The sequence below is a fragment of the Oncorhynchus kisutch genome, linkage group LG17 (genome assembly GCF_002021735.2).
Source record: "Oncorhynchus kisutch isolate 150728-3 linkage group LG17, Okis_V2, whole genome shotgun sequence".
Lineage (NCBI taxonomy): Eukaryota > Metazoa > Chordata > Actinopteri > Salmoniformes > Salmonidae > Oncorhynchus > Oncorhynchus kisutch.
This window is the reverse complement of record NC_034190.2, coordinates 25693644-25717810: the sequence shown is the minus strand read 5'-3', so window position 1 is coordinate 25717810 and position 24167 is coordinate 25693644. Positions and strand designations below refer to the sequence as shown.

Here is a 24167-nt window from a genome sequence, read left to right as displayed (position 1 = left end):
ACACTGCCTTCAGACACTGGGAGGAGGGAGGGAGGGAGGAGGAGGAAGAGGAGGAGGAAGAAGAGGGATAAAAGCCAAGTACACAGCAGGATGGGTACAGAGAATTCATGGAAGGCAATGTTGGCGGTTGGTTCAGGGGGGGTAAAAAAGAAAGAGCATTCACTGATACATTTGAACATGAGCTTCCCTCTCTCTCTAGCTGCTACAGCACCAGTTCAGTTCATTTCATAAAACTCAATGGTGCAGAATTACACACTTCTCTATGCTGCATCCCTGCCCTGTTCCCTTCCCGTCCTGAAAGGGAATACATGCAATCAGCTGGTTGGCTGGTAGGCTGGCTGGCTAGTAGGCTTGCTGGCTGGCTGGTAGGCTGGCTGGCTGGTTTGGTGGCTGGCTCTGTTCACAAATACAAACAGACCCCACAGAGCCCCAGGACAGCAACACAATTAGACCCAACCAAGTCATGAGAAAACAAAACAAAACTCCCATATCTCCTGGGTGAAATACCACAGTGTGCCGTCACAGCAGCAATATTTGTGACCTGTTGCCACAAGAAAAGGGCAACCAGTGAAGAACAAACACCATCGTAAATACAACCCATATTTATGTTTGCTTATTTTCACTTTTGTACGGGAGCTGGCTGGCTGGCTGGCTGGTTTGGTGGCTGACTGGTTTGTTGGTTGGCTGGCTAGCAGACTGGCTGGCCGACTGTCGATAAAGAATTGCAATAAAGAGAGGATTTGTTGGCTAATTAATATTTCTGGATTCTGGTTTTTAATTTTTATCGCTATGGGAGTTGTTATTTATGCATTTAATTTGTACACTGACAGACTCCATCGATCCACACAAGTGTTTAAATTAATTCAACAGCTTCAGAAACAGTCGTTAGAGAAACAGGAACGTGTTCTTCTGTTGATGGGTTTGTTTTGGTTAATAAAGTGGGATGAGGGTGGAATGGTATTGACTGGTATTGACATTGTGGAAGTAAAAGACAGTAATATATGACCTGGGATCCAGTGGACCTTGTTCATCTAGTAGGCTGAGGGAATTGGGGACACACAACTACATGTAGCATATATGAGCTTGTGCATGGTTGCACCATATTCTCAGTATGTGTGCATGTAGGTGCGCCTCCGTGTGTCCGTGCCTGTGTGCCTGCAGGCCTGTGTGTGCATAGTTGGATTGGGTTGAGCGGTGAGAAATGGGGTGCACTTGGGTATGATGGACAGAGAGGGATTGAGTGATGAAGGAGAAGAGGAAGGAGGTGTAGAGGAAGGGAGACAGAGTTGGAAAGAGATGAAGGGAACGTGAAAAGCAAGATACACAGAATTAAGACAGAGAGATTAAGAGGAGGGCAGTAGCGTTTGAGAATTGGAGAGAGAGGAAGAGGAGAAAAGGCGAAAGAAAGAGTGTGAGAAAGAGTGTGAGAAAGAGAGTTCTACGCCTTCCGTCTCCTGGCTTGGTTCCATCCCCATGTCCCTCGTCTCTCTGAGCCTGTCCTGGACTGATTGCACCAAGAGCCATGAATATTCAGAGCTCAACCAGAGAGAGAGGGGGGGGGGGAGAGATAGTTAGATAGAAACACAGAGACAGAGGAGAGAGAGACCAAGGGAGAAGTGGGGAGAGGAGAGAGAGAGACAGAGGGGAGTGGGGAGAGGAGAGAGAGACAGAGACAGAGGGGAGAGAGACCAAGGGAGAAGTGGGGAGATGAAAGAGAGAGAGACAGAGACAGAGGGGAGAGAGAGAGAGACAGAGGAAGAGAAAGACAGACAGAGAGTTAGAGAGAGAGACAGACACCTCAGTCTCAGGGCCACTGTGATCACTCTCTGTCTTTATCCCTCTTTAGTCTTTAGTGCTGCAATGTCTATTGATTTTGTTCCCAAGCAAGATTTCACAAAACGAGGAGGAGAACGTCTTGAGAGCTTCATCAAATGTTTTGATAGTGTTTGCTGCTACCTCTTCATTTAAACTCAATCACCTCATCTCTCCCTCTTTAAAAGATCAAAAGACAGTTCACCTGCCACTGATGCAATCAAATCAAATTTGATTGGTCACACAAATATTTAGCAGATGTTATTGCGGGTGTAGCGAAATGCTTGTGTTCCTAGCTCCAACAGTGCAGTAGTATTTAACACTTTCCAACAATGCACACAAATCTAAAAGTAAAATAATGGAATTAATAAATAAAGTAAACCATTTTTAAAGTAACCAGTGATTCCATGTGATTCCAGGGCAGCAGCCTCTAAGGTGCAGGGTTGAGTAACCAGGTGGTAGCCGGCTAGTGATGGCTATTTAAAAGTCTGATGGCATTGAGATAGAAGCTGTCTTTCAGTCTCTCTGTCCCAGCTTTGATGCACCTGTACTGACCTCGCATTCTGGATGATAGCGGGGTGAACAGGCAGTGGCTTGGGTGGTTGATATCCTTGATGATATTTTTGGCCTTTTTGGACATCGGGTGCCGTAGGTGTCCTGTAGGGCAGGCAGTGTGACCCCGGTGACCGCGCCACCCTCTTGACAGCCCGGCGGTTGTGGGCAGTGCAGATGCCATACCAGGCGGTGATACAGCCTGACAGGATGCTCTCAATTGTGCAACTGTAAAGGTTTGAGCCAAACTTCTTCAGCCTCCTGGGGTTGAATAGGCCCTGTTGCGCCTTCTTCACCACACTCTCTGTGAGGGTTGTTTCAGATCGTCTGTGATGGGTACGCCGAGGAACTTGAAGCTTTCCACCTTCTCCACTGTAGTCCCATCGATGTGATAAGGGCTGTGCTCCCTCGGCTGTCTCCTGAAGTCCACGACCAGCTCCTTCATTTTGTTGATGTTGAGGGAGAGTTTATTTTCCTGGCACTACACCACCAGGGCCCTCACCTCCTCCCTGTAGGCTGTCTCGTCATTGTTGATACCAAAGTAACAAGATTCCCACCTACACTCTAGTCGACAAGAAACATCTGAATAGTCTACTATTACTTGAGGCAGAAACAATCAATGGTAATAGCACTTCACTGACTGCTCTCTTCTTTGTGATCGCTGTGGAGGGCTATAGCTAGCTCAGTCTCTGATCAATCTCCAGCTACAGAGCACATAGTCTATCTCTATCCTCCAGTCTGTGTCCTTCTGGCCCCTGGGGGCCTCTCAGTGATACCTAATCTCCATCTCAACACCCTCCCTCTCACTCCCACTCCCCCATCTCTCTGTCCCTCTCTCTCTCTCTCTTGCTCTCCCCTTCTCTATTTTAAATCCCTGTGAAGCAGTCCCGTTCTCTTTTCTTCTCTCTCTGCTCTTTATTCTCTCTTCACTGTCTGTCTGTTCCTGGCTGTTGGTCAGGGTCCCGTGGGGCCGATCTGTTGGCTGGGACTGCGGGACAGTGATCCTTATCTGTGGGATTGGATGAGTGGGCCCTCTGGGGCCTTCACTAGCACTTTGAGCCGTGACAGAGAGAGAGAGAAAGGGAAAGGAGGACAGAGGGGGAAAGAGTAGAAGATAGATCATGGCAGAGAGGGGGAGAGGACTAGAGGACAGAAAGGGACAGTAGAGGGGGAAAGGGGGAGAGCAAATGGGAGGCATTGAGAGTCAGGCAAGCAATGCGCCCCGCCCCAGGCTGTGTTCTATTCTATTCTGTTCTGTCCCCCTCTTCACAGTGCAGCAAGAGACTCATCCCTGCAGGGCAGGATTAAAACCCTGCACCAGTCATCCTCTCAGTCTTTTACCTGCCTCAGCAGAACCTCGTACTGCTCTATGGGACCAACAAAGCAGTCTGTCTGCGTACCCGGGGGGAGACTTAAGACGTCACACCCACCCACAGGTCTTCATTTCCAATTATATGACACACCACACCCAGGCTGCTTCAGCGTACACACATATTATCTGGGTGGTAAATTGTACCGCTGTTTTCAGACAGACTCAACAAACACAGTTCTACTTTCACCAAACCACCAGCCCAGGCAAGGCTTGGTCTGATTGGTTATTATACCCACGGCCCCATATCCCATATCCCCTTCCACCGTGAGAAAAACGTGGGAGACTGTAGTGGTGGTAAGAGAACCTTTTGATGTTGCAGAAGAGAGGAAGAAAATCATTAACTCTTAATCACTTTGGGGTTGTGTTGTTGGCGAGGCCTAGGACAGCAGATACTACCACACAACACACAGCATTGATTCACACCGGGGCCTAATCTCATTAAGTATGTGTTGATTTATTGAGATGGGTCTGGGACCAGGCATGGAGTTCTGAGAGGAGACCAAGGTTATGGAGGAAAACACTCCTCTACTTAGGGTCACATGGAATTGAGGTCAATTGACTGTTCAGCCAACCCACACTCACAATCCTTTACTGCTGCCATTGACACACACACACACACACACACACACACACACACACACACACACACACACACACACACACACACACACACACACACACACACACACACACACACACACAGCTGTTGGCTTCTCGTTAAAGGGCGTTTTGGAGGAGGGCAAACGAGAGACGGCTGGAGGTATAAATCACAGGATTTAATGAGGCTGCCTCCAAATAGCCCACCACACACACACACGCGCACACACACACACACACACACACACACACACACACACACACACACACACACACACACACACACACACACAATAGCCATAACAACACCATCAACTAAACACAGGGCAGAACAAAGAGATATTGATTGCACTGCTGCACTGGGCGACATTAAGTCATACAGGTAAATATACGACAAATACACTACTATACCACATTTATATTCCCATGTTGTCACGATGACATAGTGCAGCAGAACCCGCTCCTCTGGGACAAACTGGTAGTTTGCACATATTTTTTCTATTCAAGCAGCACAAGCACAACAGATGAAACTAATCAAGGACATGATGTTTCCCAGCTAGCAAGCATGTGGTGGCCCACTAGCGGCTGGTCTCTGGCATAGTTTCTCAGCTGCAGTATAGAACATACTCTATGTGTGACGTCTCTAAAAGCCAATGTTCTGTTCTTAATCAATCAACCAACCAATCAACCAGGTAACCTAGGGAATAAGAGCATTGGGTCAGTAACTGATAGGTTGCTGGTCCAATCCAGAGCCATTCTACCCCTGAGCAAGGCAGTTAACGCCAAACAACATCTTTGCCGATGATGTTGATCAAGGCAGACGTGCAACTATAGTTTTCCTTCACAGAAAATACATTGTTGCAACACATACGGCTGAAAATAGATACATTTTCATCAGATGACAATAAAAGTGCAAAGCTATTTGGCTGGCAGCCACACAAGTAAATGAGCTTACAATGAAGAACCAAGGCCTTTTTTTTAAATAAACAATCCATGGCATTCATATTTCTAATGTTTAGGCATAGCATAGAAAGAATGAGGCCAGCTACAGGTCCTAATGTTTTTTCTTAAAGTTAATCTTGCATTTTACTGGAGAAAAATAGGCTGGCTACACCGAGAAAAGTACTGGAGAAAAGTATCTCCACATCAGTCAGAACGCTGTCTGCTGATAGAATGCCTGTGAATTCTCATCCAAGTTTAGAAGTGCAACTGAAACACAAAATTAGTCTGATGCTGGCAGAAATTACAATAAGAAGCATTTTACATCTGCGTTTACAAAATGCAGCAAGATATTTCTTATAAGATGCATATTTCTTTCCTGTGTAAATTGTTTTTGCAGAATTCCCTAAGTTTAACTTGCCATATACTAGTCTGTGGAGCGAAAGCTGGACGTACTCTTTTTATTTTTTATTTTTTGGCCTCAAAATGACCAGTGTTCCTTGAATTCTGAATAAATCACAGACAGTATCACCAGCAAAGCACCCCAACACCATCACACCTCCTCCTCCATGCTTCATGTGGGAACCACACATGTAGAGATCATCCATTCACCTACTCTGTGTCTCAAAGACACGGCGGTTGGAACCAAAAATCCAATTTGGACTCATTAGAGCAAAGGACAGATTTCCACCGGTCTAATGTTCATTGCTCGTGTTTCTTGGATAAAGCAAGTCTCTTCTTAATATTTATGTCCTTTTGTAGTGGTTTCTTTGCAGCAATTGGACCATGAAGGCCTGATTCACGCAGTCTCCTTGAGGTGTGTCTGTTACTTTAACTCTTTGAAGCCAATATTTGGGCTGCAATTTCTGAGACTGGTAACTCTAATTGACTTATCCTCTGAAGCAGAGGTAACTTTGGGTCTTCTTTTCCTGTGGCTGTCCTCATGAGAACCACTTTCATCATAGCACCCAAGCTAACTTGCTAGCTACTTCCAGACATCTAAGTGAGAGAGAGAACAGCTCACTGAACATTACTCGCCCTAGCAGAGCTGGTTAGGCTATTAGGTTATCCAGAGTGTTGGTGACTGCAACTGTGCTGTCAGATTGTCCATTTGTAAATTCAGAGCGTTTCGTGTTCAGAGCGCACAGAGGACACTCTGGCCGCTGAGTTTACTGACATTTACTGACACTGGCCATATTCAACGGGTGTTGAGCGTTTGTAAATTCATCAGTTATTCTGTGATCTCTGGCACATTCAGACGAGAGTGCTCTGAAATCGGAGTAGATGGCCAGACTGAATTTACGAACTCACCTGAAATGGTTACTTGCATAGTGGAGTCTTTGTTAAGACATGTAGCTAGCTAGCTAGCTAGGTAAACAATGAACCATAAATACAACACATGACGTTACTACCCTGCATGAATCTGCAGGTAGCTAACCAACCAGGTTCAATGTTAGCTAGCTAACATTAGGCTATAGCTAGCCAAGTAAATGGCTCTTTCTGTCTAAATTAGAAACATGTCATATCTGATAATGTAGCTAGCCAGACTATCTTACCCATATACATCATTCTTGGTTGGATGTGTCTCCTGTCGGATGCTATGGTTGCCCTTAGTGTGAAGATGTAATCCAATACCACTGATTTCAAAACTCAGTCCTCCAGAAAGTGGAGAGCACTTTCATGCAGTTTTAATACACAGTACATTTAAAAAATAAAAAAAACCTAGACAGGATGACCTAGACATACTGACCAGCTTAAATAGACAGAAGCATGCTACAGTATATGGCAGACCAATCCAAACTCATCTCTCGACATGTCCAGCCCACTCATTATTTCAGCCAATCATGGTTACCGGGAAGCTTGCATGCTTTTTCTTTGGCTAAACCAACCAGGTTCGTAATTTGACAATGTTATTCATATTTGCAGATGGCATACATGTTTGTATGTTCGAGAAGGCATTTCTGCCCAAAAACATATTTAGATTTCTTTTAAAATGTACGTTCTAACGGTTCACCTGTGAAGTAGTGACCATGACATATGCCTAGCTTCCTAAAATTGGTCACAACTGATTGGCTCAAATGCATTAAGGAAAGAAATTCCACAAATTAACTTTTAATAACAAGGCACACCTGCTAATTGAAATGCATTCCAGGTGACTACCTCATAAAGCTGGTTGAGAGAATGCCAAGAGTGTGCAAGGCTGTCATCAAGGCAAAGGGTGGCTACTTTGAAGAATCTCAAATATAAAATATATTTAGATTTGTTTAACACTTTTTTGGTTACTACATGATCCCGTATGTGTTATTTCATAGATTTGATGTCTTCACTATTATTCTACAAAGTAGAAAATAGTAAAAAATTAAGAAAAACCTGTAATGAGTAGGTGTGTCCAAACTTTTGACTGGTACTGTAGGTAAAACTTTATGAGCTGGATTGCCTGTCTTTACAATTAATATATTTTCGTTTGCACTCGGTAGCATATTTAGCTAACATCCTCCATGGAAATGTGCTATTACTTGTGCTCATTTTGTTAGCATTCTGGTAATCAACACCCAATGCGCTTTTTTTTTGCACCCCGTTGTGTACTAAGCTGGTAATACCATAAATCCTGGGGTGAGAGAAGGACGGTATGACGATATGAAAATCTGGAATCCCCTAGCTCCACCTGGTGCCACTCACCCTGACCCTCACCTGGTTATAGAGCCATATTACTGTCAATGTAGCATTAGCATAGCATTGTCTCTCCCCTGGGATTTGCTGGGCCTGGAAGGTGCTAACGGAGTAGTATTAGACATAGAATTACTATACTGTATGTGTTAACACAGCAGATGTATTATTAGCGCTCACCTGGTATTCGCTGGGCCAGAATGTGCTGACGGCTAGCTCCACCTGGTGCCACTGGCGTCCATGTGACCCGGAGACGTTCCACACGGCACTGCCCCACGGCCCCCCATTGACCCGGATGTAGAGCTGCAGCTCCCCGGGGGAGTGGCCGTCGCGGCTGTACAGGAAGTAGCTGAACTGGACGCAGTGCGTGTCGTTCTCACTCAGCGAATGGAGGAGGAGGTGGGCCCGCTGCCCCGCGGCATGCTGGGACGAGTTCACCATCATGAACGAGCCTAGGGGAGAGGAGGGAGGAGACCGGGTCAGATGATTATAACAGAATTCCTGTCAACCGAGACATAACTTTAGGGATATCTCCTTCATGATTTGAGCAGTAGTCTGAGTTGAGGTAAAGCCTGACCATACATACCAAGTTAGGATTCAACCCTCTACCTTTCTCTGCTCTACCTCCGTCTCTACCACAGGCGGTAGCACCTAAATTGGAGAGGACGGGCTCATAATAATGGATGGAACAGAATAAATGTAATGGTATTGAATACATCAAACACATCCTTTGAAACCATACCAGCCATTATTATGAGCAGTCCTCCCCCCAGCAGCCTGCTCTAGTCCCTACCTCTCTTTACTTCTCTCTTCCTCTCTCTCTGGCCCTCTAAGGGCTTCTTTGTCTGCCATAAGGCCCCAGATGTCCCCTGTTCAAAGCTCTGTGTGGTGGACAGACAGCAGGGCTGTAGCCTGTTGCCTGGCCATCACACGGGTGTCAAACAGACAATCTGACAAACAAAGACAGATATTTGCCTTTACAGCTGTCCACACACTGCAGTGGAGGAGAGAGAGAGAGAGAGAGAGAGAGAGAGAGAGAGAGAGCGAGAGAGAGAGAGAGAGTGAGATCAACAGAAAGAGAATGACTAAAAGAAAAAGAGAACGAGTGGTAGGGAGATGTCCATGTTGATCACACCAGATTGGGGACAGTTTTCATGAGGGAATCATAACAGAGTATCATTCTAACCCTTCTAAACCTTTCTAATCTTCTAAAAATGATCACTGGGTCACAGTATTGGATCCTGTTACCAAAGGAATCTTCTAAGTGCTTTAAAGACACGGCTGTAGTGTATTCCCTATGGAAGGGCAGGGCAGGTTGGGTAATGTAGTTGAATGAGTGTGTAATCAGGGACTCAGTGCTGTGCCACTCCTAATACCATTAATCACACTGACACTGTTATTAGGCTGCAATGGCAACCTAGGGAATACTTTGAACACCAGAGATTATGCACACACACACAAACACACACACACACGCACGCGCGCACACACACACACACACACACACACACACACACACACACACACACACACACACACACACACACACACACACACACACACACACACACACACAGAAACACAAAGTGCGATGGGCTCAGGTCCAAATCCCACTGAGTGAGAGCTCCCCTCCCTCCTTTTCCCTCTCTCCTTCTCCTCCCTCTCTCCTTGGCAGGTAGAGTGATTAAGATACTAGAGCTCCTTTGGGACCTTATCTCTCTATGTCCCTGGCCTCAGCCTGGCGCTGGCTGCCTTCATAGGGAGGAGGTACAGCATGTGACCTGTCTTTATAGCTTCAACACTGTGACCTCAACATGCCTTTCAGACAGGCTGCCTTTCCTCAACACCTTGCCCTCGGGTTGCACAATTCCAGTAACTTTCCCAAAATGAAATGGTTTTCCAGAGATCCAAGTTGAACGATTCAGGATTTCCTGCTTATTTCCTCCTGATTCTGGGTCATCTTCCATCCAGGATTTCTGAAAAACCTGGGAATTTTGCTATCCTACTTTTGCCCATATCAGAGTAGAAAAACACACCCAATAGAAGGTAACACAGACAAAAGCTTGTGCTGGTTCAATGAAACCCTGGTCTTGTCAGTTTGCTTTGCTTGCTCATCCAAAGGGGAGGAGTCACAGTCAGAACAAGGAAGAAATGTAAGAAAGTTCAGAGTTTTTCGCATCAAAAGTTTTGATTCCCCAAACCAACCATGACCTACATCAGCCAGGTCACAGCACAGGGCTGCTCAGTGTTAAAAAAAACTCTTACTGTCTCAAAACCTTGAATCCGCTCTACTGTCCAAAACATCCCTACATCCCTTTCCTCTCTCTTTCCTGATCCGTCTGGACAAAACATCCCTCTGGTCTCTTCTTTCATCCTCTCCTATCCTCTCTTCCCTGACCCCGACCCTGAACCCAGCCTGGACAGAACAGTCAAGCCTTCAGTAAATTCCTACTAGCAGCTTCTCTTTCTCAGGGGGACTCGCAGGCAGTATTCTCAGAAAACATTGATCTTCCCCTTGCTTTCCTTAGAGTCTCACCAACATCCAGAGCTGGACCAGGGCAGGCATTGACTTGGCCTGTACTGGCCCCTGGGCCCTCACTGCCACCATGCCTCTGATGTGTGGAGACTCCTGAAGGCTTGTGGGGCCAGGAGGCTAAATTGCTTTTCTCGCTAGCACAACACTGAACTACCTCTCCCTTCTCTGTTTGAGATTTGAGACCAGGTAACAGGCCTATGTGTGTGAGAGGGAGATCTGCTATGAGGAGGGTATGAGATGAGTGCTATGACCAAAAGTTAGACAACAAAGATATTAGCTGGAATTTAATTGACACTGCCATAGCAATGTTAACGCATTGTCTTGTTTACAAACTGCAACACAATCTCATACAATTATTTCTCTGAAAACAGGAAGTTTCTAGTTGTTGAACAGTGGTGGAAGAATGACTTAGAGAACAATTGAAGATTAAAATATGTCTAACTAATTCTGACAGGCCTTGGAGCCGGTATGGAAATCAAATTAAGATGTATTCGAGTCTATCTATCTGTGCATTACGTTATTACACTGACAGAGGCAGCTATACCTCTATCTCACTGTTGAAAGCCACCTAGTGGTGATTTAGGAACGGCACTACGGCATCCATATTAGGAAATCCATCAGTTATCAGATGAAACTCAACTGACAAATGAGGGACTTGCTAAGATGGAGTCTGTAGGCGACAAACAAACAAATAACGGAATCATATTATTTTTCATCAAGAGCTAATATGATGAACTGTCTGGGACATCTCTTTCAGAGAGTGTTAAAGCTCAAGGTGAGTGTAAAGACATGGGTTCATTTCTGCTAAACATACCAAATGATCATAATTCACCTGAGCTTGTTTGAGTCAGTTCATTTGATTAATGCCTCAATTAGCACGTCATTGATAGTATTTCTATTAAATAAAATGCCTTCTGATAACCTTCCGTGTCCATCCTTGAGGAGCAAGACACACATACAGATACATAGAGGCAAGCGCACACACATTGAGAGGCAAACACACACAGAAACATACCCAACTTGGGTTAAAAATATAAATCCATAAAGGCAGATAAGGCGCCATCTATTTCCTCTGGGACCCTGGCTAGCCCTGCCAAGGATGAGGGAATACACACACACACACACACACACACACACACACACACACACACACACACACACACACACACACACACACACACACACACACACACACACACACACACACACACACCCCCACACACACACACAAGGGAACATACATTAAGAGATTAGCGCACAGCCCCGAATCCCTGCACTTCCTATCAGAACGTCAGATATAGCGTAGGATGGGACCCAGAGTCACAAGTGTCACTGCTTTTATCACACACACACACCAGGAGAAAGGGGAGGAGGAGGGAGAGGCATGAAAGGAGAGAAGGAAAAGAGAGAGAGAGAGAGAGAGCAAGATATAGAGATGAGGAAGAAAGAGGGGGTGGGAGAGGTAGGAAGGAAAAGAAAGAGATATAGAAGAGAGAGACGAAAAAGAGAGAGAGAGAGAAAAGAGAGGAGGCGAAGAAGAGAGAGGGAGGGTAAGAGAGAGAGAGAGAGAGAGAGAGAGAGAGAAGGCGAAGAAGACAGAGGCAGGGTAAGGGAGAGAGAGAGAGAGAGAGAGAAGGCGAAGAAGACAGAGGGAGGTAAGGGAGAGAGAGAGATAGAGAGGAAGTGAGAGAGAGAGAGAGAGAGAGAGAGAAGGCGAAGAAGACAGAGGGAGGTAAGGGAGAGAGAGAGATAGAGAGGAAGTGAGAGAGAGAGAGAGAGAGAAGGCGAAGAAGACAGAGGCAGGGTAAGGGAGAGAGAGAGAGAGAGAGAGAAGGCGAAGAAGACAGAGGCAGGGTAAGGGAGAGAGAGAGATAGAGAGGAAGTGAGAGAGAGAGAGAAGGCGAAGAAGACAGAGGCAGGGTAAGGGAGAGAGAGAGAGAGAGAGAGAGAAGGCGAAGAAGACAGAGGCAGGGTAAGGGAGAGAGAGAGAGAGAGAGAGAGAGAGAGAGAGAGAAGGCGAAGAAGACAGAGGCAGGGTAAGGGAGAGAGAGAGAGAGAGAGAGAGAAGGCGAAGAAGACAGAGGCAGGGTAAGGGAGAGAGAGAGAGAGAGAGAGAGAGAGAGAGAGAGAGAGAGAAGGCGAAGAAGACAGAGGCAGGGTAAGGGAGAGAGAGAGAGAGAGAGAGAGAAGGCGAAGAAGACAGAGGCAGGGTAAGGGAGAGAGAGAGATAGAGAGGTAGCGAGATAGCGAGGGCCTCAACGTTTGTTGCCTTTATTTTTATATTTCTCCCTTCACCATTTTTCTGAAGCATTTCTGCCTTTGCTCCCATCAATAATGTTTTGTATAACTCAGCCATGCATATAAGCCAGAAAATTCCATCGTTCACAGTATTAGTTCAATGACTTCCTGTTATTTTGAATCATCTTGGTGTTGGTGTGAGTCCAATTGGCCTTGATTATTGTGTGTGTGTGCGTGTGTGTGTGTGTGTGTGTGTGTGTGTGTGTGTGTGTGTGTGTGTGTGTGTGTGTGTGTGTGTGTGTGTGTGTGTGTGTGTGTGTGTGTGTGTGTGTGTGTGTGTGTGTGTGTGTGTGTGTGTGTGTAAGAGAGAAGGTCAGCCTGGAACTTTCTGTTTTTGTATTTTTCTGTTTCATTAGTTTGTGTTTTAGTTGTTTTATATTGTAACCTCAGGCTACCCTCACCTGATCTCTGAAGGGCGGTAGAGGTGGTGATTGGGAACTTGCAGACTTGCCTTTCTGTTTGTCTTTGCGCGTGTTGCTGTATTGTGTAATCTGTATCGCTGGTTGGCAGGGTACTGAGGTCGCAGGCCTGTGCTATGTTTGTTGTGTTCACTGGGGCCGAAAGGCACCGATGCAGATTCTGCCATTTACAAAGTGACACAGTGCTTATGCTGTGGAAATGGGAAATGGGCTAACCAACACCAGCTGCTCATGAATGTGACATAGAGAGAGAGAGACTCAAGCCACACACACACACACACGCACACGCACACACACACACACACACACACAACTAACTTCCGTACACAAACAATCAGAGTCCGTCTGGCACTTGGGCTGGGAGATAACGTGGTTCCCAGGGTGAGGGCCGGGATCCAAACATGCAATCATTACTAAACGTCAAGGTATTGACTTGATATTGATACTATATAACGAATTACACAGCCTCTTCCGCTGGCATAGTAAATATCACAGCTAGTCACTGTAAGCAAGGCTATACTGTAGTTATACCAGCATTGTCAACAAACACACACAGTCAATTATCAACACACAGACACACAATCTGTCTCTTTCTCGCTCCCTCTCTCTCTGTTCTGATAACATTTGGTCTGACACTACTGACTCCCCTCTTTTTCTCAACTCAGCACCAACACAGTAACTCAGTGAATGTATTAAGGAATCTCCTCTCTCTCTCTCTCTCTCTCTCTCTCTCTCTCTCTCTCTCTCTCTCTCTCTCTCTCTCTCTCTCTCTCTCTCTCCCTCCCTCTCCCTCTCCCTCTCCCTCTCCCTCTCCCTCTCCCTCTCCCTCTCCCTCTCCCTCTCTCTCTCTCTCTCTCTCTGACAGAGTTCATTGCAGAGCCACCTGTTCTAGCAGCATGTCTCCTCAGGGACCCACCATGGAGAAAAAGGGAGCAGTGTGCCCTGGTTCAGAAAAGGAGAGGAGGGGAGGGACACCGAGAGACAGAACAGAGAGTTCATTCTCTAAATGCCTGCAAGGTACTGAGATGAAACAAGTGGTAGATCACACATGTTAGACGAAGGGAATGAGAGAAATAAAGAAAGAGAGAGGAGAGAGCTTCTGGGAAGGAGAGGAGTGTTACAGTATGGAGATGCTTTGGTAGACGGGGGGTGGGGGGGGTTGGAGAGGGTTTCCGGTTGCTGGCTGGCTGGGTTGGAAGCTGGCTGGGTGGTTGGTGTCTGGCTGGCTGGCTGGGTGAGTGGCTGACTGGCTGGCTAGTAAATCAATATTGATTTCTGCAGAGAGAATATACCCTGCCTGCCATCCTCAGTCCAACGGACACGACTCAATTCCACTCATGCCTGTATGGCTGTTCACTTTTCACCCCCAAAAAACCATCTATAAATCACTATGCCCTTTCCTTGATCTCTTGGCTCATAATGGATATGATTGAATAAATGGTGACATCCAGAACCAAGCTAAATGGATCAGCTTGTACAGTCTGTACTGTAACAAGGATCTGGAAACAGGAGAACGAGACAATCTCTTAAATGTGTGTATTTTTCTAAAACCACAGCGGAGACACAGAAATACCTCAGACATCAGGTCTGTGGAGAGGAGACATGGAGGAAGAAAGAAGACACTAACAATGTCCTATAAGGAGACTGGGTTGGGTGGGAAGAGGGTGAGCTATTACAGGGCTCTGCAACACGTGTTCTCAGGTAGAATAACCTTGATTGGTTGATAAAAACAGCCCTGAGATGAGAGAAGAACTGTATGGAACAGCCTATTTCTCTGTCTGTCCGTCTGTCCCTCTCTGACTATCAGTGGCACTGCAGTGCGGCTGATGCTCAGCTCAGGTATGAGGTCTGCCAGTATGGACCAGGGCCCAGTGCTTCCCCCACTTCCCATCCTCCCCCCACATCCAGTCGGTGCGATATGACAGTATCAGTTACAGCCCAGCTGAGTGCCCGCATGTATGTGCATCTGGAGTAGACCAGGGAGTTGCAGAGAGAGAGAGAGAGAGAGAGCAGAGAGAGAGCAGAGAGAGAGAGAGAGCAGGGAGAGAGAGTAGAGAGAGAGAGCAGAGAGAGCGATAGAGCAGAGAGAGCAGAGAGAGAGAGAGAGAGCAGAGAGAGCAGGGAGAGAGAGTAGAGAGAGAGCAGGGAGAGAGATTAGAGAGAGAGAGCAGAGAGAGAGAGAGAGAGAGAGCAGGGAGAGAGAGTAGAGGGAGAGAGCAGAGAGAGCAGAGAGAGAGAGAGCAGGGAGAGAGAGTAGAGAGAGAGCAGAGAGAGAGAGAGCAGAGAGTGCAAAGAGAGAGAGAGAGCAGAGAGAGCAGAGAGAGCGAGAGAGAGAGCAGGGAGAGAGAGTAGAGGGAGAGAGCAGAGAGAGAGAGCAGAGAGTGCAGAGAGAGAGAGAGAGAGAGAGAGAGTAGAGGGAGAGAGCAGAGAGAGAGAGAGCAGAGAGAGCAGAGAGAGGGTAGAGAGTAGAGAGAGAGAGCAGAGAGAGAGAGAGAGAGAGAGAGAGAGAGCAGAGAGAGAGAGCAGAGAGAGAGAGCAGATTACCTTGCATGCAGATTACCTTCAGGCAGAGGGGAGAGAAAGGCCTTGGCCAGAGACATGTTCACAACCTGGCCCCACATAGATCTGAAAGGATTAGATAGGTATACGCAATATCACAGTAGCTCTTTACTTGGATGAGCCAGATAGGATTTTCCCTATATTGTGTATCCAATCCCCTGTGCCTAAGGGGTACAGATAGGGGTTAATTCTAGAAAGAGATAAAGGGTATATCCTACATCCCTCTTCACCCAAATAAGTATAACATCCGCTTTACCCCAAGCAGACAACATGGAGGGGTCTTATGAGTGGGAGAGAGGAGGGTAGCGAGACTGAATAGGGACTAGGCTTAGGGGTCAATTAATCTGAACCCGAGTGCATCAACTTGACATTATACCATAGTAAGTGTCAATCTGTGGCCTACATCTTCACCATAATAATATGAATCAGATCTAAACCAGTAACTTGTCTTAAATATATCTAGCAACAAGTAATAACTGTTGGGTTAGTTGCATGTTTTGGGCATTAGGGGGCACACTCTACTTGCCCTATAGAGGATATGCCACACTCTACTTGCCCTAAAGAGGATATGCCACACTCTACTTGCCCTATAGAGGATATGCCACACTCTACTTGCCCTATAGAGGATATGCCACACTCTACTTGCCCTAAAGGAGGATATGCCACACTGTACTTGCCCTAAAGGAGGATATGCCACACTCTACTTGCCCTATAGAGGATATGCCACACTCTACTTGCCCTATAGAGGATATGCCACACTCTACTTGCCCTATAGAGGATATGCCACACTCTACTTGCCCTAAAGGAGGATATGCCACACTCTACTTGCCCTATAGAGGATATGCCACACTCTACTTGCCCTAAAGGAGGATATGCCACACTCTACTTGCCCTATAGAGGATATGCCACACTCTACTTGCCCTATAGAGGATATGCCACACTCTACTTGCCCTATAGAGGATATGCCACACTCTACTTGCCCTATAGAGGATATGCCACACTCTACTTGCCCTAAAGGAGGATATGCCAACACTACAATAGCCTCTTTAATCCTATTCCAGAACACACTGCACGCTTTAAAACATAAGGTGGTTTACATTTCAAATTTATCACTGAATCAATGGGGTGAATTTGGGGCACCAGTCTAATCTCAATGAATCAAATCAAATTATTTAAATCCCGTTGAGAGAGCAGCTCAACGGCCAAAAAAGGCACAACAAAAGGCTGAATGTGCGCTTTTCAAAGAATGCCCTCATTCAGCTCGCAAACAGAAAGCATCCAATGAACTTTTCAAAACATCCTCGCTCAGATCTGATTGGTTTCCTCAGACACAAAGCCTCACTTTCAGCCAATGTGCTTGGCCGGTGTGTTTCAAAAAACGCCAAACAAAACAGGCAAGTTTGTTTATCCCCCTCAGTCGTTCAGAGGTACGCACTAGTTACTTATTCATTAGCCGTCACTCTACCAAACACACACACACACACACACACACACACACACACACACACACACACACACACACACACACACACACACACACACACACACACACACACACACACACACACACACACACACACACACACACACACACACAGAGAAAACCCATCACTCAGACAGATACAACTGAAAGACATGTGTAATCCAGAATCTTAATTCACATCCTGCATAGCCGCAGTTTAATGGGAATGGCTTCGAGGAAATAAAGCCGTTGGAAACTGAAATCAATAGTCGTAAATCAGCATAATAAGCATCTCCGGCTGAGGAGGGGAAAACACACGCTGTTCTATCAGTTCATCAAACGTTTGTGAGCGTCACACACACACACACACACATGGAAAACACCCTGTTCTCTAGTCCATCAGGCGTTTACGAGTGTATCTCCTTAATCCTCGACACATCCACTATGGACACCTGCCTACAAGTCATCAGTGATACGGATGAACCAATGAAAGCCCAAGGAGGAAACATAGACTTGAGGAGGCCCATTAATAGAACTGGCCAGTGCCTCAGGCTGGTGCGCACAGACATTCAGCATCGCTAAGTAATTCAAAACAAACAGTTTGCTTACTTTGTGAGAAGCTAGAGGGGACAATATTAGAGCAGAAATATGTCAATTATCCTCTTTATTTTCTGTGCAAAATGGAGGATATTACAGTGTAACAGAATATGCAATTCAAAGTAAATGTTGAATTTACAGTGTTTTCTACATAATCAAACACCATATCTGAAGTGTAAAGAAAATAGTCTGCTTGTTTAATTGTTCATCTGTATTTGTATTATGGATCCCCATAATGCCAAGGCAGCAGCTACTCTTCCTGGGCTCCAGCTACATTAAGACACTTCTACAATGTTAAAAGCATTACAATACATAACAGATTTCACAACACATTAAGTTGGCTCCCGAGTGGCACAGCGGTCTAAGTGCAAGAGGCATATCCGTGCAAGACTACAGTCCCTGGTTCGATTTCAGGCTGTATCACATCCGGCATTGGGAGTTGTATCAGCATTGTATCGGCATTGTATCAATCCGAGATTGGGAGTCCCATAGGGCGGCGCACAATGGGCCCAGCGTCATCCGGGTTTGGCCGGTGTAGGCCGTCATTGTAAATAAGAATTTGTTCGGACTTGACTAGTTAAACAAAGGTTAAATAAAACAATTAAACAAATGTATAAGTGTGTGTCCTCAGGCCCATACTCTACTACCACATATCTTCATACACAAAATCCATGTGTACGTGTATGTATAGTGCGTATATTATCATGTCTGTGCCTGTGTTTGTGTTGCTATGCATGAGCTACTTGATGTGGAATAGAGATCCATGTAGTCATGGCTCTATGTAGTACTGTGCAACTCCCATAGTCTGGACTTGCGGACTTTGAAGAGAAGATGTCTTGAATAAAACATTGGTTTCAGTCTATATGAGAGTCAGAGCTGATTCAGACTGACTGCTGCTGAACAACAAACAGCAGGGGTATGTGGTACCATACAGTACTAAATCACAAATGGCATCATATTCCCTATTTAGTGCAGTATTTTTAACCAGGGCTCATAGAGTTCTGATCAAAAGGAATGGGGTGCCGTTTGCGACGCAGCCTAGGTCATTCCTGGCGTCTGCCATCCTTGTTTACCCGTTCCCTTGGCCCCCTAGCATGGTCCAGAAATGTCATGCAGACAACAAGACAACAATAGCAGTGACAGTGGCTGTGACCTATAATAACAGCCTGGACAGGGCAGTGTGTGGATCGAAGGGGGGGTTAGGGGGGAACTTGTTTGCCTGCTGTTGCTGGTCTGTGGAGACGCTGGAGGGGGTGGCGACACACACTTTCCCTGAAGCACAGCTAGGCCCAGCCTCCTCCTCCCACCAGCCCCCTTACAACCCAAGCAGTGTGGTTACGGGGTCACAATCTGGTATTGGGTCAAAGAATCCAATGAATCCCTGGCAGAGAGGGACACACTTTGAGAGGAGAGAAGGGATCAGAATAGAGAACTTACAGACTCTTTGAGAGGAGTGAAAGAGAAAGAGAGAGGCAGAGGTAGAGAGCATGGCACGAGGGAATAGGACATGGAACATTACTGTCCTTCCACCTGTCAGAGAGTGTGTGTGTGTGTGTGTGTGTGTGTGTGTGTGTGTGTGTGTGTGTGTGTGTGTGTGTGTGTGTGTGTGTGTGTGTGTGTGTGTGTGTGTGTGTGTGTGTGTGTGTGTGTGTGTATGTGTGTGTAGTTGCGTGCTGTGCGTCCTGTACTGCACAACCCTCTGTTGTGCACCAAAGGATTTAGTGGTATATAAATAATGTAAGTGTGTAATAGTTGTGGTATAAAAATAATGTAATGCTGTGTAATAGCTGAGCTGTTTGATTCAACACCCGTCAGTGACACTCTCCTGGGGATTACAGCATTCTAATAGAACACCAACTCAGGCAAGGTCATCATTACAGTTCAGCTCCCCACAGGGAGTCAGAGTCAGCAGCTAGCAGGATACAGGGAGTCAGAGTCAGCAGCTAGCAGGACACAGGGATTCAGAATCAGCAGCTAGCCGGACACGGAGAGTCAGAGTCAGCAACTAGCAGGACACGGGGAGTCAGAGTCAGCAGCTAGCAGGACACGGGGAGTCAGAGTCAGCAGCTAGCAGGACACAGGGATTCAGAATCAGCAGCTAGCAGGATACAGGGAGTCAGAGTCAGCAGCTAGCAGGACACAGGGAGTCAGAGTCAGCAGCTAGCGGGATACAGGGAGTCAGAGTCAGCAGCTAGCAGGACACGGGAGTCCGAGTCAGCAGCTAGCAGGACACGGGGAGTCAGCAGCTAGCAGGATACAGGGAGTCAGCAGCTAGCAGGACACAGGGAGTCAGAGTCAGCAGCTAGCAGAACACAGGTGAGTCAGCAGCTAGCAGGAAACAGAGAGTCAGAGTCAGCAGCTAACAAGACACAGGGAATCAGAGTCAGCAGCCAGCAGGACACAGGGAGTCAGAGTCAGCAGCCAGCAAGACACAGGGAGTCAGCAGCTAGCAGGAAACAGGGAGTCAGAGTCAGCAGCTAGCAGGAAACAGGGAGTCAGAGTCCGCAGCTAGCAGGACACAGGGAGTCAGAGTCAGCAGCTAGCAAGACACAGGGAGTCAGCAGCTAGCAGGACACAGGGAGTCATAGTCAGCAGCTAGCAGGACACAGGGAGTCAGCAGCTAACAGGAAACAGGGAGTCAGAGTCAGCAGCTAGCAGGACACAGGGAGAGAGAGAGAGAGAGAGGGGGGGTGGGTGAGAAAAAGTAGACAGTAGACAGAGCTGGAAAGGAGATAGACAGAGGGGGAGGGGGGGAGAGAGCTATGATAGAGAGAGAGAGAGAGAGATAGAGAGAGAGATTTACAGAAAGGATTCTCATCACTGGGGTTGTCAATGTTTTTGAAAGTCTTTCTCTCTTTTTCCGCATGGACCTGTTAACAGCGGGACTGGAGATCCAAGGCCCGTAGAGAGGTGATCAATCAGAGAGTTGGTCCTGCAAGGCAAACGTCGTCCTGACTGGGCTACTACACAGCTACTCTCTACTTCGGCGCATCCTCCAAAACACCCGCAAAACACCCGCAAAACACCCGCAAAACACCCGCAAAACACCCGCAAAACACCCGCCTGATGAATGAGGAAACGTTCAAAGTGTTTAGGAGTCTCTGACTCCGCTCATCTCCATAATAACTGCCACATGGCATGCTCTCATCTCACTCCTCCTCTCCTCCCCGCTTCTCATCTCTGATGTACTCCATTCAACTTCTACCTCATCTCACTCCTCCTCTCCTCCCCGCTTCTCATCTCTGATAAACTCAATTCAACTTCTACCTCATCTCACTCCTCCTCTCCTCCCCGCTTCTCATCTCTGATGTACTCCATTCAACTTCTACCTCATCTCACTCCTCCTCTCCTCCCCGCTTCTCATCTCTGATGTACTCCATTCAACTTCTACCTCATCTCACTCCTCCTCTCCTCCCCGCTTCTCATCTCTGATGTACTCCATTCAACTTCTACCTCATCTCACTCCTCCTCTCCTCCCCGCTTCTCATCTCTGATGTACTCCATTCAACTTCTACCTCATCTCACTCCTCCTCTCCTCCCCGCTTCTCATCTTTGATGTACTCCATTCAACTTCTACCTCATCTCACTCCTCCTCTCCTCCCCGCTTCTCATCTTTGATGTACTCCATTCAACTTCTACCTCATCTTCCTTTTCCTTTCACCGCACCCCTCTTCTTTTCTCTGCTCGCTCTCTTTCGTGTTGACGTATCTGTTTGTCATCTAATCCTTGGTGCCATGTAGGCTTGGGCGGCATATACCGTATACCGGTGTATTTGGAAATAGCCAGGGGATATCTAGCCAGTTATAACTATTTCTTCAAAAAATATATATACGTTTGGATATCTGTAGGTACTTTTTCAGTAAATACCTGCAGTCAACTTGTGCAATACGTTCAGTGATGGAAAAAGTACCCAATTGTCATACTAGAATAATTTTTTAAAATCCTTATGTTAAGCAAAGCAGACAGCACCATTTTTCTTGTTTTGAAAATGTTTGGATAGCCGAGGGCACACTCCAACACTTGGATATTATTTACAAAAGACACATTTGTGTTTAGTGAGTCCGATAGCCCAGAGGCAGTAGGGATGACCAAGTGTTCTCTTGTTAAGTGTGTGAATTTGACCATTTTCCTGTCCTGCCAAGCAATCAAAATGTAAAGAGCACTTTTTGTTGTCAGGGAAAACATCTGGAGTAAAAGGTACAATCATTTCTTTATGAATGTAGTGAAGTAAAAATAAAAGTTCTCAAAAATATAAATAGTAAAGTAAAGTAAAGTACAGATACCCCCCAAAAATGATTTAAGTATTACTTACACCAATGAATACGTTAGGATAGGAGTTAAAGAAGATTTACGTCTTCATTTCACCTTCACACGGTTGTCCCCAGTCGCGTGATGTTTGTTAACAAGCACACAAATATAAGAGGCCGGTGCCTTGCTAGTCATTCACTGTTGTGCAGCACACACCGGGTGATCTCCTTACAGCCGACTAGATATCTTAGAACTATTCAGTTAACTGAGTAAAATGTGCAAAATGCTCTGCAGTTGTGCATTTTGTTTGCTAACGTAGCAGCTATCTAGCTATCTAGCTATGTTAGCTTCTTCGAAAATCCTGCTTGGCTTGGTAACAGCCGTCGAAAATTTGTTTTGTGCGTGCAGCAAACTATGAGTAGCATTTTTGAGTACTTGTATAACTTTACTTTGCATTCTCTATGGGATTATACGTGTACTTGTTAGCATTGCTAACCTTTGGACTACAGAGAGTCAGTGGAGTTTGAAAATAGCACCCCTTGTGTTTAGTGCTGTTATTACCGAATATTAGAGGATGGCACAAGGTCAGTATTAAGGAATGAACATTTGAATACCACCCAAGCCTAGTGCCAAGTTTCTGACATTCACTGAGTATTCAACCATTTATTCAACAGACCCATTATTACAGCCAGGGTCTGGAGCTACTTCAGAGTACTGGGACTCAACCAAGGCTACCAGCATAAAAGCTACCTAAGAACAGAATAAGTGGGGAACACAAGTACGCACACAGCATACGCATTGGGGTAGTCCTCTAAAAAAATAGGTATCTCATTCCATAAGGGCGAAGTGCTTCAGAGAGTTCAGAAGGTAACTCCTGACTTCAACCACCAGAGTCTACTCTCTGGGTTGGATTGTCAGTATCCTGTAAGTGCCCTGTTCCAAGGATCTGCTCTGAGGGTCTTGAGAGTTGGATCAAAGCTCATTGAGCAGAGCTGTCACAGTACTCAGTGAACACTGAAGACTCATCCTACAACTAGCCCCAGGCAGTGGAACTGAAACCCTCTACACAGAAGAATATCTGTATTGTCTGACGGAGTTTTTCTCCCTGTCTGTCTTCTCTCTCTATCTCTCTCTCAAGCTTCTATATGCTAAAGTGATCCTAAGTTGTTACACGCTCTGTGGTGATGACTTCCAATGAGTTACTAATACAGTATATGTCAAATAAACTTGAACATGAAAAGGACATAAAGAAAGGAACGCAGACATCCTGCTCCCAGGCTTTATTCCTGCTCCCAGGCTTTATTCCTGCTCCCAGGCTTTATTCCTGCTCCCAGGCTTTATTCCTGCTCCCAGGCTTTATTCCTGCTCCCAGGCTTTATTCCTGCACCAACATTAATGTTTCAGCTGCAATAGCCTTCGTCATCTCCTTCAATAACCTGTGTAGGAAGGACATTCGGGTGGCTCCAGTATGTGTGGCCTGGTTTGTGAAGAGATCAGGACCTGAGTGGTTCCTTACAATACAATACATGAGGCAAGGCATCAGTACAAAATGGAGCTAGGACAAATACAGTTTAACTAGGCATCAATACATCATGCTGTATGAGGCACAACCCAGGAACAATCTGTTTTATTCCTTTAGCTTTGAGATATGACTTCTCACTCAGTTCGGTGCTCATGCGTATGTTTTATTTGGTGGCTTGGCTCACAAAGAGCATTCTGAATAATGACGAAGAACTCCGTGGAAGCGTTGTGCGGTGTGTGTGTGTGTGTGTGTGTGTGTCACGCCCTGGTCGAAATATATTGTGTTTATCTTCATTTATTTGGTCAGGCCAGGGTGTGGCATGGGTTTTTGTATGTGGTGTGTTGGTATTGGTGATTGTCCTTAGTGTTCTGATGTCCTTGTTCTGTGTTAGTTTACACAAGTATAGGCTGTTTCGGTTTTCGTTACGTTCATTACGTTTATTGTTTTGTAGTGTTTGTATTTAGTGTGCTTTTCATTAAACATGAATCGTAATCTACACGCCGCATTTTGGTCCGACTCTCCTTCACACCTAGAAAACTGTTACAGTGTGTGTGTGTGTGTGTGTGTGTGTGTGTGTGTGTGTGTGT

General features: G+C 46.1%; 1 protein-coding gene across 8 annotated transcripts in view; it reads right to left on the bottom strand.

Moving 5' to 3' along the window:
- The window catches only part of LOC109907395 (receptor-type tyrosine-protein phosphatase U), a 270543-nt gene that overhangs the window by 122282 nt on the left and 124094 nt on the right, over positions 1-24167 (bottom strand). For all 8 annotated transcript variants that reach the window (XM_031793448.1, XM_031793451.1, XM_031793454.1 and 5 more), the window contains exon 3: positions 8120-8391. In XM_031793448.1, coding sequence (XP_031649308.1) covers positions 8120-8391 — 272 coding nt within the window. The remainder of the gene's footprint in view (positions 1-8119; positions 8392-24167) is intronic.